The sequence below is a fragment of the Eutrigla gurnardus genome (assembly GCF_963514095.1).
Source record: "Eutrigla gurnardus genome assembly, chromosome: 24".
Lineage (NCBI taxonomy): Eukaryota > Metazoa > Chordata > Actinopteri > Perciformes > Triglidae > Eutrigla > Eutrigla gurnardus.
Window position 1 is genome coordinate 8,433,454 of NC_139935.1, and position 19,271 is coordinate 8,452,724.

Here is a 19,271-nt window from a genome sequence, read left to right on the forward strand (position 1 = left end):
ATAAATTCATATCAAAATCACTCCCAGTATCAAAGTGCACACTGGCGAATGGATCATTTCCTGATTTTCTAATCTAATCAGTGGTGTTTCCTTGCAGAGGCCAAGGGAAGCCAGGCTTCCTCCGTTTTTTCAGAATATAACCATCATTTAATAAAATCACTTTTTTAACAGTTTACGTAATCCCTCTGTGATGTGTCTGTCGTCTCCTCCTCGTCTCTCTTCAGTAATTATTGAGCGTTTCATGATGTGTTAAACAGCGCCCCTCTAAATGTTACGGGGTGAATGAGTGTTGAAAACATGTTACTGCACCCTGTTGTCTGTGAGGAGGCCAAGCTGCGCTGAACTCCCTTGGTGGAAAAAAAGAAAGGTTTTCGGACCTTTAATGAGGAGAATTACGTCCGCACTGAGTGGCTAGCTGGTAGCGCCAAGCTACAGCGGCTATTCTGCTGGCCCTGTCTCCTTTTTGACAAGGATTCCTGCTCCCTCAATAATCATATAATAATAATAATAAGAGAGAGAGAGAGAGAGAGAGAGAGAGAGAGAGAGAGAGAGAGAGAGAGAGAGAAAGAGAGAGCGAGAGAGAGAGAGAGAGAGAGAGAGAGAGAGAGAGAGAGAGAGAGAGAGAGAGAGAGAGAGCTCAGCGTGTGTAAGTCCTGGTAAAATGATGCTGGGCGCTCTAATAGTTCATCCGACCACGGGAAATAGCAACATATAAACTGCAACATCCGTTTTTCTGCTCCCACCCCGTAAAAAACATACACAGCTTCGAGGTTGTGTCTCACTTGGCTTCCTCGGAAATGTTCCCCACGCCACGCCACTGGATCTAATGGAGGGTATTTATTGTATCCTGTATTACATGCAGTCGGGCCGTCTCCTCCTCCTCCTCCTGCGGTGACAGCGCTGATTCAATATTTCTAAATTATTTTGATTTAAGATACGAGTTGGATTTTAAAAGAAGGTGTTTATGAAAAAAATTGCATGAAAAGGCATCAAAAACACTGCTGGAGTTCATCATGATAACACGGATCTAACGTATGATATGGAGTGTAATTAAATGTGTGCGAGTCATCAAAATGATAATAGTTCTTCTCACGTTTACTTCCTACAATCTGACTTCAGTTCACCACAGCTCCATCTGTGTCGCTGATTCCCCTCCAGTCTCCAGAATGTGCGTAGATCTGAGAAGTCTAGGCACAGTGGTTTGGATCTGGACCTGGTCTAATGAGGTCTTGGTATAAAACAAAAACGGCAAAATCTCCCCTTTAGCATTTTCACAAATTAAATAAAAGTTTTACAGATACAATAGTAGGTGTCAGGCAAAGCTGATGTCTTACCTAAAATGTCTAAAAAGTTTTCACATCAAGAAATGTCACAAAAAACAGTCAATCAGTGGACAAACAGTCGCACTGCACAATGAGTTAATTTCCCCTTAACTTTCCCCTTAAGTGCCGAATCGGAGGCTGGCGAATCGGAAGCCAACTTCAGCGTCGTACTAATATGTTACTGTGGCTGCGGGTTTCACGGCTGAGTCACCGCCATGGTCACTTCCCAGCTTCGCTCTCTTAATCATTCTATTGTCCAGGAAGTTTGATAATTAATGAGCCAATGCTTTGGTAATGAATATAATGCCACTAATTACTTGTGATAACGTGGAGCATGCTGCAGACTATGAACTCAAAACTCTGTTCTGAACGGACATTTGGCCGCGTCGCCCCCCCTCACTGCTCCGTGTGTCTCTGCCGTCTCTGCTGCGTGTTTGTGGGGGAACAGCGGGCTGGATGACGCGCTGGAAGAGCGGACAGCGAAGCGGAGAGACCACGGAGAGAATGAGACGGACTTTGGGTCCAAGTTTACTGGAGTCGTACAGTGAAATGATTCATTTAAACCGAACGTTAGAATGGGTTTCTCCGTTATGTTTTACACGACAAACGGAACGTCGGATTAAACAACACGAACGTCAGTTTGAAGGTAAAACAGTTGAGTCCTAATTTCACGTCAAGCGTCTGGAAACAGGTGAACTTGTTGTTACTCTGAGGTTGAGACAACCAGCCCGTCCTCCCTACCACCGCTGTGTGTCTTCACAGCAGCAGAGAGGCTGACAGGAGAGGAGCAGTGACGTCACAGGGCTGCTTAATGCAAGTTTCAGTTGGAAACTTTCCATGGGAATTATCAGGAATTCATGGGAATAAACCTGCAATTTACAAAATTGAAGGTTGGTCCTGAACAGGGATTTTTAATATAGTTGTGGAAAATGTACTTAAGCATAATTTTGACTAAAACGGACAGATTTCATGCAAGTACACTTGAGAGTATCAATGCTGGTATCTTATTCTACCGAGAAATGCCACGTGCACCCAGGCCAGGGCCGTAACTACCATTGAGGACACTGAGGTCATGTCCTCGGTATTTTTTCTGTGAAAAAAAAAAGAAAAAAAAAAGGCGATAACTGCCTCCAAATAACTTTACTTTGCATGGACAACAACTTGGTCCTCTGTCCGATCATCACCATGGGTTTCCGTTACAGAGTGGGTTATCTTGTCGTAAATATACCATCTTTGGTCATTGCACTGGTTTGTGGGTAGACTACCTCAGCGGGAAGGGGAAACTCTTATATATCCACTGTCTCTGCTCCAGCCCAGACAGCGGCATTTGGGAACCATCAGCGGTAAGGATTTGTAGTCCGACTCATTCTCTACTTCCTAAAATAGACATCGCAAAATTGGTAACTGGAATATACAGGCCAGGTTGCTTGTATTTGAATAAACCACACGATTAAAAACTTTAAAACGTGGTGTCCGTTGATGTAAATATAAAAGCATGCCAACAAGCTGAGTGATACGAAGCAACAATTTTTCACATGTAACGATACTTTTAATTTAACTGCGACTTCATGCCTAGTAGTGCCATCCAAGTTAGTGATCAACCATCTCAAGTGATAACATAGAGCTCAACAGTGACCGACCACTTTTTTAACGGCTCCGGTTCCGGACGTGAATTAACCATTCATTTACTTCATTGACGTTTCATATAAAGAGGTTTAAGCCTGGAACCACAGTAGGTCAGAAAGTGAAATCATAGCAGCTCTAAACGATTGTAGAGGTCAGTGGTAGCAGTTACTAGCGAACATGAAATGTGCGGGTTTGTTTAACATTTCCATGGTAACAGCGAGCTCCACCAATCACAGACGTCGCTGTTACACTATAGGATTGTGGGTAGTGTAGTACTTCTTCTGGAACTCTAAAACTAGTTTTTATAATGTTAATCCTAACAGAGGCCAGGCCAGTAATACAATGTTACCCAGTGCTGTTAATGTTACTTTATCACCTCAGCTGAGTTGTTGTGTGTTTACTTTCTTCAGACATAATGAAGAGAGCACGTCAAACCCTGCTCTCATTTGGGAAGAAGATAAGGCAAGAAGAGGATGAGAAGGGGAAAAAAGGAAAGACAGGTGAATGAGAAGACCAGGTGTTGCCCCAGGATAGGATTATCAATGTCCCATACACACTGCTGTTAAACAAACCATACTGTCCTCTCATCTAAATTCAATCATAATTATTCAATCTCATTGTAACTTAACTTAACAACATATCTAGTAAGACATATAGTGAAATTGTATGACTTACATTTTGCTTGTCATGTACTGTGTTTGAGTTTGTATTTTTGGTATTTGAGTTATTAAGTGTGTCTTAAAGTTGATATTAAGTAGGTGTATATTATTTTGCTTAATTCCTTCTTAGCAGGAGAGACAAGTGGAGAGGAGTTGAAAAGACAGGGACAGTCAGAGGATGAGAGCGAACAAAGAGACAAGGATGGAGGTAGAAATACTGAAGGCACAGAGACAGGAAACGAAAAAGAGAGAGCAGATCATCAACAGCAGATAGACACAGAAAAGGAGGCTGAGGTAAAGAGCAAAGGAGACCATTTCCTTATGGACCCACCCTCTTAAACTTTGCTTACGTTCGGACCTCCGCAATTATGACCTCAGTATTTCTAAAATCCTGGTTACGGCCCTGCGTGCACCATCTGATTTCACACAAGCTAATGTTCAAGGAAAGTCTTTGTGTGTAAATATTGTGAAAAGACATACGTGAAGAATGCCACAAAACTGCAGCTGCATATTGTAAAGTGCAAATATAATATATTAATATTTCCAAAATTCCCCAGCGTAACTTCCCATGGAAAGTCTTCAGAAAATGTACTGGAAATGTTCTGCCGCTTTGTAACCCAATCTTTGAACAGATACACTGCAATAATTGTCAGTCAAGTTAACTTCTACATGTTAGTCGAAAGTCATTTGGAATATAAATCTTAACTTGAAATGGGAAGTCATATAAACATATTCAAGTTGTTTTAACTTGAGATGGTGAGTTACAATAATGCAGACGTGTGTTTGTGTGACTCGGTAAGGGAAGTTTTCTGGCATTTATAATGTAAAACAGTTATTTGTTTTAACTGATAGTATGAAGTTGTAATAACTAGTGGTTAAAAGTAGGGCTGCAGCTATCAGATCTTTTTGTAATCGAGTAATCTACCGATTATTCCATCGGTTTATCGAGTAATCGGATAAAAATTAACATTGTATACAGCTCCCATATACACATACATGACTATAAAAAGCAATAAAGATAAGAAAAAAGGAGAGAAAAAAGCTAAAGATGAATGTTTTTTCTTTATTTAAATCTCAACGCAAACAAAGACATCAAAATCACCTAAATTGTTTAAAAATAAACTTAAATTGCAAATTGCCAGCTTGAAATGTCTTACAGTGAGGTTAAAGTCTTTTTACATGCCATTAATAACAACCTCAACTAATATGTATCACACTTTGCACAGTGAAGCCCTTCTAGATCACCCAGGTACAAGATTTAAACACTAAAATAGACTTTCATCTTAAAAACTGCTTCCAGGACACCATGGACACCAAAATGGAGCCACAGAAGGGCGATTCCAGGAAATGTGAAGATGCTTCAACAGGACCTCCAGCAAGCAGAGTGATTAGAGAAGTGAGTATTTGGTGCTGAGTTCAGAATAATGGAGTCCCGTTCTCTCCAGGAGGGAGAGCTTGTGAAGCTCTGCTTTCCATCTTGCTTTAATATTCAGAGAATGGTCTCTTTTCAATATCATTTAGATAATCTGGTTTTGGTAAGTAGCTTCTTTTACAGGCTTTTTGAAAAATGTCTAGGATCTCCTCTCCCATTGTAGTATCATTTTTTAAATATTTTGCAGACAAAGTCCCTGATTTGTAAATACCTAAAGTGATCTTGATTCTGCAGATTAAAGTTGTCGTTAAAGGTTAAAAACCCCGTCAATCAAAAAGTCGGGCCGGAGGTAAACTTGGACGGCGTGCCTGTATGTCGATGCTTACTTCCTGATTGCACACACTCTGCCGTCTCGAGCACTAGCGCGTGCACGTGTGTGTCGTTATCAGCTGTATCAGCAGCTCCACCCCCTTCCCCCTCAAACCGCCTCTCCTTCCACTCAGCTGTTATTGCAACATACACTTAATACGTTCAGGCTTTAACAGGCTGACGTTTCCTTATCAGTAAACTGTTACCATGGTTACTGACTCTGAAGTTAACCTGCTCGCTGGCAGGTTTTCTTCAACAAACTGAGTTTCTCCCAATCTGTCTCCTCCATTTTGCTGATCCTGAACCAGCTGTGGAAACTTGCAGAGTCCTTTCCTCGTCAACCATGGATATGGAAGCACAAGTGATTCTAGCAGCCTCGCGTCTGGAGAGGATGTTGATTACTTAGTAGAACTCTTCAGTTTTACCTCACCATCCATCACACATCTGAACAATATTCTCCGGCCTTCCATTTCTTTATTTCATATCGTAATCTCAGACCAGATTCTTTGCAGATCTCATTCCAAGTTTCCATCCAGTGAAGTAGCCTACTGTCATTATTTAAACAGTGTGACCATATTTTTACATTCATTCATATCAGAGGTCTTCAACGTTTTCCAGGCCAAGGGCCCCTTGGCTGATAGTGACACGGTGGAGGGCCCCCTATTACATATCATATTAATCATGTTCCTTATTAAGCCGGGCCAATAATAATGTGTAGTGCAGCCTATAGTGCCATGTATACAGGTACTTTGTAATGATGTATGTATGCAATGCTTAGCCATTAAAATAATAATTGTTGACAGAAATATATATTTACAGAACATATTGTAAATCTATATTGGCATTTCTACATCACAATTTCACATTTACACAACAATTAACATTTATATTTGCTTATTAGATGTTGTATTAATGTTCATGTGTATTTTTGAACATATTTTTAATTTTGTAAGAAAAAAAGGTTTGGGATCAAATAATGTTGGGGACCCCCTGCTGGAAATCCGTGGACCCCCTATGGGTCCAGGACCCCATGTTGAAGATCTCTGGCCTATATTCATGGATGTTATTGAATTGTGTTCATGAAGCTGTTCATGTTGTTCAGCAAAGGTTCACCGTGCATCAGTTTATGACCGGCTGGTCCCATAACCAGACTGTGAGCCCCCCTCACTCCCTCTCTTTGATTCTGGTTGTAATGTATTGATAAAGCGCTGGATCACTATTGTAAAGTTCACCCTGTATGTTCCTCCTCAGCCACCGTACCTGTCAAAGTTGTTTTCTAGAGTATTTGAGCGCCAGATTAAAGCGGTGCAGGAGGCCGTGACAAAGGTGGAACCCCTCTGGAGGCCGAATGCAGCTAAAATAACACAAACAGTTTCTCATCATCATTTTCCTGCTACGAGTTTGAGGGACGATGTTTGAATTCAGAAGTTAGAAGGAATCCAACAGGAATGGACAGCTCGGAGCTTCCTGCAGAGATCCACATCCACTGAATCTCTTTGGCTTTTGGACTGTTGGTCGGACAAAACAAGACATTTAAAGACTTCACCTCGGATTCTGACAGACTGGGCTGCACATTTTATACCGTTTACTGGTGTTTTATAGACTCAATGATTGATTACTAAAACATTCAATAGATCCATCAACAGTTAATATAAGCTGTCATCCAGTCTCCTCTGAAAGACTTGTTGTTGAAACATCGAGCGGAAATAATAAGACCACACTGACAGCATTAATCTCATAAGAACATCTAAGTGGTTTCCTGGTTGTCATAGTAACAGTCATATAATATGTCCTCAGTAGGTAGATTCTTGTCCGATTAAAAGTTTTTTGGTTTCCCAGAAATGCAGTTCTGAGAAATGTTTTTAAGTAAAGAGTAAAGCTCCACCTCTTCCTGTACACAGATCTATATTGAGGACAGCGCAGGTCTTTATCAGAGCAGAGACAGACAGGCGGGCAGACAGACGGTCTACCTGCACATCATGGACCCCCTGTTGGTGCTGGTGCTGTTGCTGTGGATCTCAGGTAGGACTCTGCTTTAAAGATGATGTGATATTATTTGTGTTGGATCTCTAAATGAGAACAAACTGCTCACATACATCAACACCGCCAGGCTCCACTCCACGGGGTTTTCATCCAATCAGAGGTTTTCATTCCATTTCAGTCATTTATTATTTCTTTTTTAGTATGTATTACATACATCAATCATGTTTTCCTTGCTTTTGATCACAGGGAAGTAGGGCTGTCGACAAATATTCTAAATTCCAATATATATTCGAATAGTTGTTAAAAACAGAATTTCGAATGTGAAAATTATTTTGAATCATACGTTAAAAAACAGTGGCAACTTCAATTAATGTTAATAATATTTGTTTCAACCACTGAATGAAGCCTGACATATTTAGGACAAGAATCACGACCTTAAATTGCTCTAAACTCTTGATCAGCATTTGTTTCTTGTTGTCGTTCATTTAAACCGATATGTGGAGGGAGGGAGGGGGAGAGAGGGAGAGAGAGCGTGAGAGGGAGAGAGAGGGAGAGAGAGAGAGAGAGAGGGAGAGAGAGGGAGGGGGTGAGAGAGTGAGGGAGGGAGGGAGGGAGAGAGAGAGAGAGAGAGAGCGTGAGAGGGAGAGAGAGGGAGAGAGAGAGAGAGAGAGAGGGAGAGAGAGGGAGGGGGTGAGAGAGTGAGGGAGGGAGGGAGGGAGAGAGAGAGAGAGAGAGAGCGTGAGAGGGAGAGAGAGGGAGAGAGAGAGAGAGAGAGAGGGAGAGAGAGGGAGGGGGTGAGAGAGTGAGGGAGGGAGGGAGGGAGAGAGAGAGAGAGAGAGCGTGAGAGAGAGAGAGGAAGAGAGAGAGAGAGAGCGTGAGAGAGAGAGAGAGAGGTCTGCTTGTCCATCAGTTCATTTCCTTATTTTTGTAGGTAATATGTTGTTGAATATGTTTAAACTTAAATAAATTACCAATACAAGTAGTTATGTCTCGTTGTATTAATTTGTCCTGTTATTGACGTGCCTAATGCACAACCAGAAATTTGAATATGTTTGAATATATGTGTTTTTTTAAAGGGAATATTTGAACGTCATTTTAGAGTAATTTTGACAGCCCTACAGGGAAGTAAACTGCTCACATACATCAACACCGCCAGGCTCCACTCACGGGATTTTCATCCAATCAGAGGTTTTCATTCTATTTCAGTCATTTATTATTTCTTGTTTGTTTGTTTTTTCAGAGTATTTCATACATCAATCATGTTTTCCTTGCTTTTGATCACAGGGAAGTAAAAAGCAGTTCATCCAGAACAGGGAGGGCAGCTTTGATGAAAGGGAGGGACACACAAATGTTCACCTCACGACCAGAGGGCCAGATATATCACCATACACTTCCACCATTATAACCTTGTCACTTCATTGGCCTACTATAGCTCACTCATTTAATAAATACAACAACATATATACTAGCAATCAAAGTTTATTATACCAATTTAAAAAAAATACAGATGATTTGGCTCTCAAGAACACATGACCCAGACAAGGCTCCCTAGTGGGCCAACATTTTTAACATTAATATTTTCATGAGAAAAATCAACATTTTACCATTTACATATCTATTTTTCAGAAAAATCCATATTTCAACAACTACTTTTCTATTTTCATAAGAAAAATGTTGTGAACTTCACACAGAAACAAACATTACTGAGTCATATATTATTTCAGTGTAAACATATCTCTTTGTATTTTCTTCTCTGCCCTTACATTCCATAACATTTTTAAATTATATTTCTCAAACATGTTATCCTCTGTAAAGTTATCTGCTGCTCTTAAACTGCAGTTTTTAGATTTCAGCTTTGTACTTCAGGAGCATCTTTGTGCATCTCTTCACATGAGAGATGTACTTCCGTGTATTCGGACGGTCGGATTGATGGCCCTCTAGCTCCCTCTAGCGGCTGACAGACTGAATTACAGCTGGGGTTCAAATGACATGCTATTTTCCAACGACTGTGAAACCAATAATATATTCATTTTTATAAATGGACACAGATTGTGTACACATGTACATGGATAATTATATATAACTATAAAAATAAAACATTGGAGAGGAGGGGATAAGAATCAGGTTTTTCCCAACATTAGAACAAGTGAAATAGAGCAGGGGTGTGTGGGAAAATAATACATGAAAAGAGGAAACACCTTTGTAGGGAGATTGTCTATCAGCTTTTAAAATGACCGTTCAATTAGCTGAGGACACTTTCATATTTAATCCGTTACTTCCCTTAGATCCGTCTGTGTCTTTTCATGAAGGAAACCCATTTTGACCATATTTTTGTGAATTTATCTATTTGTATATGAAGTGAAAGGTGATTTTCTTCCCATTCAGTATCTATCATTAATCATATCCGTCCATTCTTCTACTGTGGGAGAGTTGGGCTGCAGCCAGTGTCTACTTATGTTTTTCTAAGCTGCAGTTATCATTGTTGTAAATAAGTATTTGTGAAATGAATGTTTTGAAGTGGTTACATGTATTATTTCTACAATCACTGTATGTATATTCAGTAAGCATCTCTCTGTGCAGCGGTTGGTGTTGTTAGTCCGCCATATATTCAGACTTGTGACAAACGATGCAGCATGTGATCAGTGTTACTGTGTGTAAGTCCATCTGATTGATCATCCTCACTGTTTCCTGTTCACTCTGTGTCAGAGCTGCAATTAAATGCTGCTGCTTCACATTAAAACACCTCAACTACATAAACTTTTATTGTGGAGGGGTCACAGGAAACACAATAGTTGTGTCTAAATTCAGCGACTCATCCTTCAGAGAACACAGCTGACGTAGAACATGAAGGCCGAGACGGTCTGATCTACAGAGGACTTCCTGTTTGAGTCACCTGCTGTTCCCGCCCTCACACTTTGCTGCTCCCGTCGCTTAGCAACCAGCTGCTGTTGACCCTAAAGCACAAAGAAGACGTAACTAACTGATCTGATTAAAATGGAGCCAGAGATCATAATTTGTATCCTTTTTATTTGATATTATGATGGTTCAGGCTGAGAGAAGAACATTGTCAGGTAAATTAAATAACATTAACATTGGTTAAACTGTGCACTTTAAATTTAATCCCATCGGTCACTATAGTGACCATGAAAACATTTTCAGTTAACAGGTCCTAAAAACATTACTGAATATTGTATCGATCCATTTCCAGAAAGTATTGAAGTAATAAAACCTCTCAATGACTCAATGTGCAGTGTTGCATGTTTAGTGTAAATGTCACATGACCAGAGCTGATTACTTCCTGGTTGCACCTGTAGAGGAGGATGGCTGCATGAAAGCTCCGACAAAACAAGCTTAGTAAAGTATGTTAATATGAAGATAAGACTAATATTTCTGGTTCACATAATCTTTAAGATGTTTAGTATTGATATATGTATTTACAATCACTCAACTCTGTTCACTGAAGTCACAGAATGAAGAAACATGTTGTGACCAGTGGGATAACACAATGTACAGTATCTAGATGTACATGTACTTGTTTGGAGTTCTTTATTAGGAATAAGCCCTTGGGATGTACCATCTCGTTTTCCAGGGGGTCCCGAACAACATGAATACAATGAAAACACAATTTAGACAAAACATTGAACAGAAACACACGGACACAAACAGAAACATGTCATTAATTAAATAAGAAAAAAAAGATGGGAAGATACGACTCATAGAGAAGTATAACAGACGATCAAAGAAACTAGATGATTAATAAGTGACATTAGTGATCAGACATGATTGTGTTAAGGACATGAACAAGTAATCCTATCATGAGAAGACAGGGCATTCTTCAACTTGTACACATACAGAGTTGTTGTTCTACCTAACTTTCTCTTCTGTCTTCTAGTTGAACTTACACACACTAACATGCTGCATATGTTGGACCGAGGGGCCCGCCCACACAAGGCATGCAATATTACAGCTAGCCCTCAACATGAGAAAGATGCTGTCCTCAGTGATGGTGATAGTGATGGGTCAGATATGGACTATGAGGGGGAGACACACACACACACACACACACACACACACACACACACACACACACACACACACACACACACACACACACACACACACACATAAATATATACATGTATATATCAAAGTTTAGTTTGATGCTTTCCTCTTCTTGAATGCAGAATACCTCTATCCTGAATAACCCCTATATTGTAAATGAATCATGTGACTGGTCTACAGATTAAATATTACAATGTTACAATGAATGCACTAAAGTAATATTGAACTAAAGTACAAGATAAAATGTTAGAACAAAGTTAGAACATGAAGGTTTCAATACATTTTCCAAAAGTCACAAAGGAGATGTTTTGAGTTTGCTTTCTGTATTCATATCGGTGATGTATGAGGACTTTTGATATGTAAAATAGTCACACTAGCATGTGATGAAGTATTTTAGTGGCGATGATGGAGATGCTGCCAGAAACAGAGTTTTACATTTTAGAAGTATTTTATAAGACTGTGAAGGAGAAATATGCTAACATAGACATTATCCCACCGGTCACCTTTGTGACCATAAAACACACTTTTCACCTAATTTTCCTAATTTTCAAAAGTAATGATTGATTATTGAAAAGGGTTAGTAATGACATATGATTTGGATATTTCCATGTCTGTCTCTCTCCTGTCTCCCTCCATCGTCTGCTGTCTGTCTCTCTCTTGTCTCCCTCCATCATCTGCTGTCTGTCTCTCTCCTGTCTCCCTCCACAATCTGTCTCTCTCCTGTCTCCCTCCATCATCTGCTGTCTGTCTCTCTCTTGTCTCCCTCCATCATCTGCTGTCTGTCTCTCTCCTGTCTCCCTCCATCATCTGCTGTCTGTCTCTCCTGTCTCCCTCCACCATCTGTCTCTCTCCTGTCTCCCTCCATCGTCTGCTGTCTGTCTCTCTCTTGTCTCCCTCCATCATCTGCTGTCTGTCTCTCTCCTGTCTCCCTCCACAATCTGTCTCTCTCCTGTCTCCCTCCATCATCTGCTGTCTGTCTCTCTCTTGTCTCCCTCCATCATCTGCTGTCTGTCTCTCTCCTGTCTCCCTCCATCATCTGCTGTCTGTCTCTCCTGTCTCCCTCCACCATCTGTCTCTCTCCTGTCTCCCTCCATCATCTGCTGTCTGTCTCTCTCCTGTCTCCCTCCATCATCTGCTGTCTGTCTCTCTCCTGTCTCCCTCCATCATCTGCTGTCTGTCTCTCTCCTGTCTGTCTCTCTCCTGTCTCCCTCCATCATCTGCTGTCTGTCTCTCTCCTGTCTCCCTCCATCATCTGCTGTCTGTCTCTCTCCTGTCTCCCTCCATCACCTGCTGTCTGTCTCTCTCCTGTCTCCCTCCATCATCTGCTGTCTGTCTCTCTCCTGTCTCCCTCCATCATCTGCTGTCTGTCTCTCTCCTGTCTCCCTCCATCATCTCCTGTCTGTCTCTCTCCTGTCTCCCTCCATCGTCTGCTGTCTGTCTCTCTCCTGTCTCCCTCCATCGTCTGCTGTCTGTCTCTCTCCTGTCTCCCTCCATCATCTGCTGTCTGTCTCTCTCCTGTCTCCCTCCATCATCTGCTTGTCCTCAGAAGGATGGATGCAGGAGTGGACACAAACAGGATTTTCAAAGAGCAGTGGTCACATCGACCAGATATTCGCTCTCTTCAACATCATTTGAAAACATGTTTGTTGATTTTATTTCATTGAATGAAAACAATATATATGTTTGTGTTTCTCCAGGACTCCAGGTTGAAGGAAATCACAACTCAACAGGTAAATAGAGAAATTAACAAGAGAGAAAGAAAGCAGAATCTTCACTTCTTTCACTGAAGACTCTCTTCTTTCTGTTCAGAGCCTGATGATGTCAGGTTGGTGGGAGGAGCCAGTCGCTGTGCTGGAACACTGGAGGTGAGACAGGGAGACTGGAGACCATTGGATGGCTATGACTGGACCCTGAAGGAAGCAGCTGTTGTCTGTAGAGAGCTGGACTGTGGCTCTGCTGTTTCTGTAGGACGGAGAGAGGAGTCCTCAAGAAGACCTGTGTGGAGGATCAGGTCTGACTGTGTTCATTCTGGATCCACTCTGAGGGAGTGTGCAACATCAGTCTCCTCTTCCTCCATCCTGAATCTCACCTGCTCAGGTAAGCCCCTCAGTGACATCATCTATGACATCATCAGTAATGTTGCTGTGTGTCACTGCTGCAGGCTGTGGTGTTCTAAACATGTGTTCTGGTGTTACAGTTTATTTCAATTTCTTTGGCTCATCTCTTGAAACTTTGTTAATATTCTCAGAACCTGATTTGTCTAAATAGCTTCCATGTTCCAACACAACACCATAACTCACCTGCAAAAGGTCAGAACTCACTCAAAACATTGAAGTCGTGCTTCACAACAAAGTTAGTGTCTCATATAAAAAGTCTCTGCCCTCCAAATGAAAAGTTCCTTTGACCTCATGGAAACAATGGTGGTCAGAATGTTTAGATGTTTTTCAGGATGGCAGTGGAGCCTGGAAATGTTCCTTATATCCACATTTCAGGTTTGTCCTATTTCTTTAGTTGACCCTGAATGTTTCCTCTACTAGAATGTTCTGTTTGTCCAGTGAACTGAACACTAAACTGAATACTATCCACATGCTGATTTCATCAGTACAAGTTTCTTTTACAGTATTACACACTGCACTCACGTTTCCATGGAAACGGTTACAGTTGCCCTGTTCATGATGTACCTGAGCAGGTTCCTCCATGTTCAGACATTGTGGTTATTCTGTTGTAGTCCAGCTCTATAAATATGTTTGGTAACAGCCGTACTCATGAATAGCACCTGTCAGCTGACTGGAGATGACGTGTGATTGGTTGATGTAAGATGGGACAAACTCCTCATTGGTTAGTGAAGTTCAATTTTCTCCTGACAGACAATTTACCAGTTTAGTGGACGTTAGAAAATACTCCATAGTACATAATGATATTCATGGTATATATGCTGACACATTTAGACAGTTGAATGGACTATTGTACATGTGATGACTCACACCATGAAAGAATTCATACATGTTTTGAAGAGAACAACTATTCAACTGAGAAGCAACATAATCAGTTTTGATCAGCAAGATATGTTCAATCATTAATTGTAGATAATTTTACTAATTTGCATATATGTGCTAAAATATTTGCAATTTCTCTAAAAGAATGAGAAATGATAATCTGTTGTGAAGCAGTGGCCAGTGGTTTGGAGGTTTACACATGTTGTTTAGAAAATATTCATTATCTTTTGAGAATTGTGGCAAAGCAATTGAGAAAAATTGTTCATGATGAACTGATGGTGGAATTGTTTTGAGTCCAGTTTGAATCACTGAATAGTTTCATGACATCTTTTTCTCTGGTGTCTGGTGTCTTTTCTCTCTCTCTATTTGATCTTCTATCATCTCTCCAGACTCTGTCAGGCTGCTGAATGGGACTAGTCTGTGCTCAGGCAGACTGGAGGTGAAGTCTAACCAGTCCAACCAGTGGTGGTCCTCAGTGTGTGAAGCTGACTTTGACCAGCAGGATGCAGAGGTGGTCTGTAGGGAGCTTGGCTGTGGGGCTCCTTCAGTCCTCCAGGGGGCGCTCTATGGAGACGTGGGGGCTCCAACGTGGACCAAAGAGTTCCAGTGTGGAGGCCATGAGTCTGCTCTCCTGGACTGTAGAAGCTCAGGCTCAGATAGAAACACCTGCTCACCTGGCAAAGCTGTTGGACTCACCTGCTCAGGTAGAAGAGGAGCTGCAGCTTTGATCTGGTTCATTTCTGTTCTCATCAAACTCACTTTGCTCTTTGACTGACGACTCTCTTCTTTCTGTTCAGAGCCTGATGATGTCAGGTTGGTGGGAGGAGCCAGTCGCTGTGCTGGAACACTGGAGGTGAGACATCAGGGAGACTGGAGACCAGTGTTTGGCAATGACTGGACCCTGAAGAAAGCAGCTGTTGCCTGTAGAGAGCTGGACTGTGGCTCTGCTGTTTCTGTAGGACTGAGAGAGGAGTCCTCAAGAAGACCTGTGTGGGGGATCAGGTCTGACTGTGTTCATTCTGGATCCACTCTGAGGGAGTGTGCAACATCAGTCTCCTCTTCCTCCATCCTGGATCTCACCTGCTCAGGTAAGCCCCTCAGTGACATCATCTATGACATCATCTATGACTGTGGTTTTCAAACTGGGGCGTGCCGAGTAGGGCCCTATGATGGAATCACATATTTTGACAATTAAAATGTAATCAACTGTAAAATGCGGAATTTCATTGAATTCATAAAAGTCTTTGTTTTCTCTAATATATATATATATATATAACATTATAAGCGTTTGTCGAAAGAAAAGAGAAAAAACACGTTGAGAGTCTGTGTTTAAGTGTAATTAACGGACACCTCTTCATCCAGCGTCTCTCCTCTCTGGCTGACGCACACACACACACACACACACACACACACACACACACACACACACACACACACAGTGATTGATAGTCATGTCGAAGATGTTTATGATAAGTTTTTTCTGAGTTTTGTCATCAAATGACCCACAAGAATCCATGTGATGAGCAGCTCCAAACACAATCTGACATTAGAAACACTGAGAAATGAACTGATTCACAACTGATAGTGAAACTTAAATAGCGGCGAGTGGATCGACAGACGCGCTGACTTCAGACACGGTGAAAGTCCATCAATGATTGCACACACATTTGCATATTTATGCACATGTTCATGGTCTCTGAATAACAAGGAATTATAATAAAACTACTAGAATGTTTTAGGGCTGTTGGAACGAACTTCTGGAACCGAATATAATTAGAATAGTAAACAAATCAGTACTATTGGAATGTATACATGCAGGGCCGGCTCTTGGCATAGGCGATATAGGCGGTCGCCTAGAGCGCCATCTGCTGGAGGGTGGCCGCGAGGCGCCCCTCCAGCAAAAAAAAAAAAAAAAAAAAAAAAATTAAAACAATGAAAATAAAAATGATTTTCTATTCCCAGTCGCCCTCATTTTTTGCTGTTTGCTGTTGTTGTTCAAATTAAACATGTGTGATTGTTCATTTGGCTGGTGTAATTCGTGTGTGTGTGTGTGTGTGTGGGGGGGGGGGGGGGGCACCGGAGAGCAATCTCGCCTAGGGCACAAAATCAGGTAGAGCCGGCCCTGTATACATGTATGTAATGAAATGAGTATATGTTTTGTTAGAAACGTGTTTTTAACACTAGGAAATCTCGTCCTCCTCATCTTGGCCTGCCCACATAAACGGATGCTTTTGACACATGAAGTCTGATGAACAGTAAAGTTTTCTGAATCACAATCTCACCACAGAAACAGCGACAGCAGCGCACGCAGAAATAACGGCGCGGCAGCGCTCCGTGAAATGAAACAAAGATATGGACGGAGCTCTAGAAGCGATGACGTCATGACAAAGATGCATGCAATGTGGTTGTTTTACTTTCTTCATTCTTACTTATCTAGAAAGCTGTCAGCTGTTGGTAATTCAACATATTCAACATATCTGCTGAATGCACCAAGATATCTGTATGAGAGAAACCTCCACGTGTGCTGCTTCAGGAGTCCTCTGGGCCGACCACCAAGCAGCCTGAAAGGACTCCTTCTTCAGCTCCACAGCTTTCTGAGCCGCTGGTTTCCACCAGCAGGTTCTTTGGTTGCCACCATAGCAGGCACCAAAAGTGGCCACAACTCTGAGCAGCTCAGTCGGGGGCTCGTCAGTATCTCCACCCCCACGTGGAGTCCTTCACCCTGAACACCTCCTTACAGGGCTCCAGACTAACTTTATGCATTGGTTGCACTGGTGCGCCTAACTTTTTTTTTTAGGTGCACCAGCACAAAATTCAGGTGCACCCACGTTTTTCATCGCGTCGCCTTTAACACCAAAAGGTCACCTTTTCATCGCTCTCCTTTGACATAATGACGCCCCCTTATGGCCTAGGTTAACTGCAGCACCATCAGCACCCAGAGCACCCGTTTTCTCCAGCCAATCTGCACACTGATGCCCAAACGCAGCAAATGCTTGCTTTGTGGCAGCATAAATTCCTGAAGAATAAAAAGATCCTACAGGTCACTAGCCTATAGATTGCAAATGGAAAACTGTTTATGTGATCTTAGCCTAGCCTACTTATATTTTTACTTAGGCTATTCATTTTTAATAACATTAGGAATAGGCTACTATACAATTTCCTATTCATGATCTCTCATGCTGTAATGTGGGCCTTCAAACACTGTGTGTGTCCATGCTCCACCCGACATGTCCAATTAACATGTTGACCGGCCTCCCTTTACGCAAAATGCAGCAGTAGACAATAACGCACACCTTCATAGAGACTCTTCCACAAACGCACTATTACCGGCCATATTCTGACCGCACTCCTGACAATAAATGCAGTGCATTGAGTCCCTTTCTTCATCGTACATCAGCCAGGGAAATTGCTTCAACCAGTCCTGTCTGAAGGCATATTTTGGGGCTTTTTAATTAATTAATTAATTGTCTTGGGGCCAGGCTTTCTGCCTCTCTTCATTTTCAAAGAAAAGTACCTGCTCAGCTCGCTCACATTTTTCAAACTGACACAATTTACAGCAGTGAAAAGGACCACAGCCAATCAGAGGCAAGGACCTGCCCGAGCTCTGTCTCTTATTGGTTTAGACCACGTTTCTAAACACAGCTTTATTCTCAGGAAGATAAGAGAGAATCCAAAGCTGTAACTTCTCTGTGTGGAGAGCAACGTTTGTGGAGTCTCTGAGCAGAAGGAACAGAATAGAGGATCTGCAGATGATGATGTGTTTCTGCTTGAAAACATATTGAAAGTGTTGAACAATGGATAACAGTTGTTAGAGTGTATTCATGTAAATGTGATGTAACACTGCTGCAGGCTGTAGTGTTCTAAACATGTTCTGGTGTTACAGTTTATTTCAATTTCTTTGGCTCATCTCTTGAAACTTTGTTAATATTCTCAGAACCTGATTTGTCTAAATAGCTTCCATGTTCCAACACAACACCATAACTCACCTGCAAAAGGTCAGAACTCACTCAAAACATTGAAGTCGTGCTTCAAAACAAAGTTAGTGTCTCATATAAAAAGTCTCTGCCCTCCAAATGAAAAGTTCCTTTGACCTCATGGAAACAATGGTGGTCAGAATGTTGAGATGTTTTTCAGGACGGCAGTGGAGCCTGGAAATGTTCCTTATATCCACATTTCAGGTTTGTCCTATTTCTTTAGTTGACCCTGAATGTTTCCTCTACTAGAATGTTCTGTTTGTCCAGTGAACTCAACACTAAACTGAATACTATCCACATGCTGATTTCATCAGTACAAGTTTCTTTTACAGTATTACACACTGCACTCACGTTTCCATGGAAACGGTTACAGTTGCCCTGTTCATGATGTACCTGAGCAGGTTCCTCCATGTTCAGACATTGTGGTTATTCTGTTGTAGTCCAGCTCTATAAATATGTTTGGTAACAGCCAAACACACCAAGAGTTACGGACGTCTGGCGCATACGCACGTAGCGACAGGCAGCGAGAGTTTGTGGCGTCTTTGTCTCCTGTCTCTGTCTTGTCTCAAGTGTTTTTAACTGTTTTTAGTGCTGCTATTCCGAAATGGATATTTTATCCCTTGTCCTGTCGTGGATTTTATCATGTGTGCTGCTTGCCCGCGACACGAAGCAGGCAGCCAACCGAGACAGAATCCAGTACAGCAGAGAGCTGTTGTTTCAGCTGAACCCAGCGAGCCTGCCGAGCGGAGCAGATGTAGCACAGCTACCGGACTTCATACGAAGAGACTTTGACGAAACCTGTCACTCGACAAGTGAAGGGAAAAGGAGAAAACGAGGAAAACGCGGAGGGGTCCGACTTCGTCTAAGGAAGCAGCGCTTGACCCGGGTCCCCTTGCCTTCCATGATCC

General features: G+C 41.8%; 1 protein-coding gene across 1 annotated transcript in view; it reads left to right on the plus strand.

Moving 5' to 3' along the window:
- Window positions 1-19,271, plus strand: part of LOC311010050 (scavenger receptor cysteine-rich type 1 protein M160-like) — a gene marked incomplete at both ends in the record, with an annotated part of 90,886 nt that overhangs the window by 59,393 nt on the left and 12,222 nt on the right. The window contains 2 exons of the mRNA XM_084004528.1: window positions 14,779-15,093; window positions 15,187-15,477. Coding sequence (XP_083860654.1) covers window positions 14,779-15,093; window positions 15,187-15,477 — 606 coding nt within the window. The remainder of the gene's footprint in view (window positions 1-14,778; window positions 15,094-15,186; window positions 15,478-19,271) is intronic.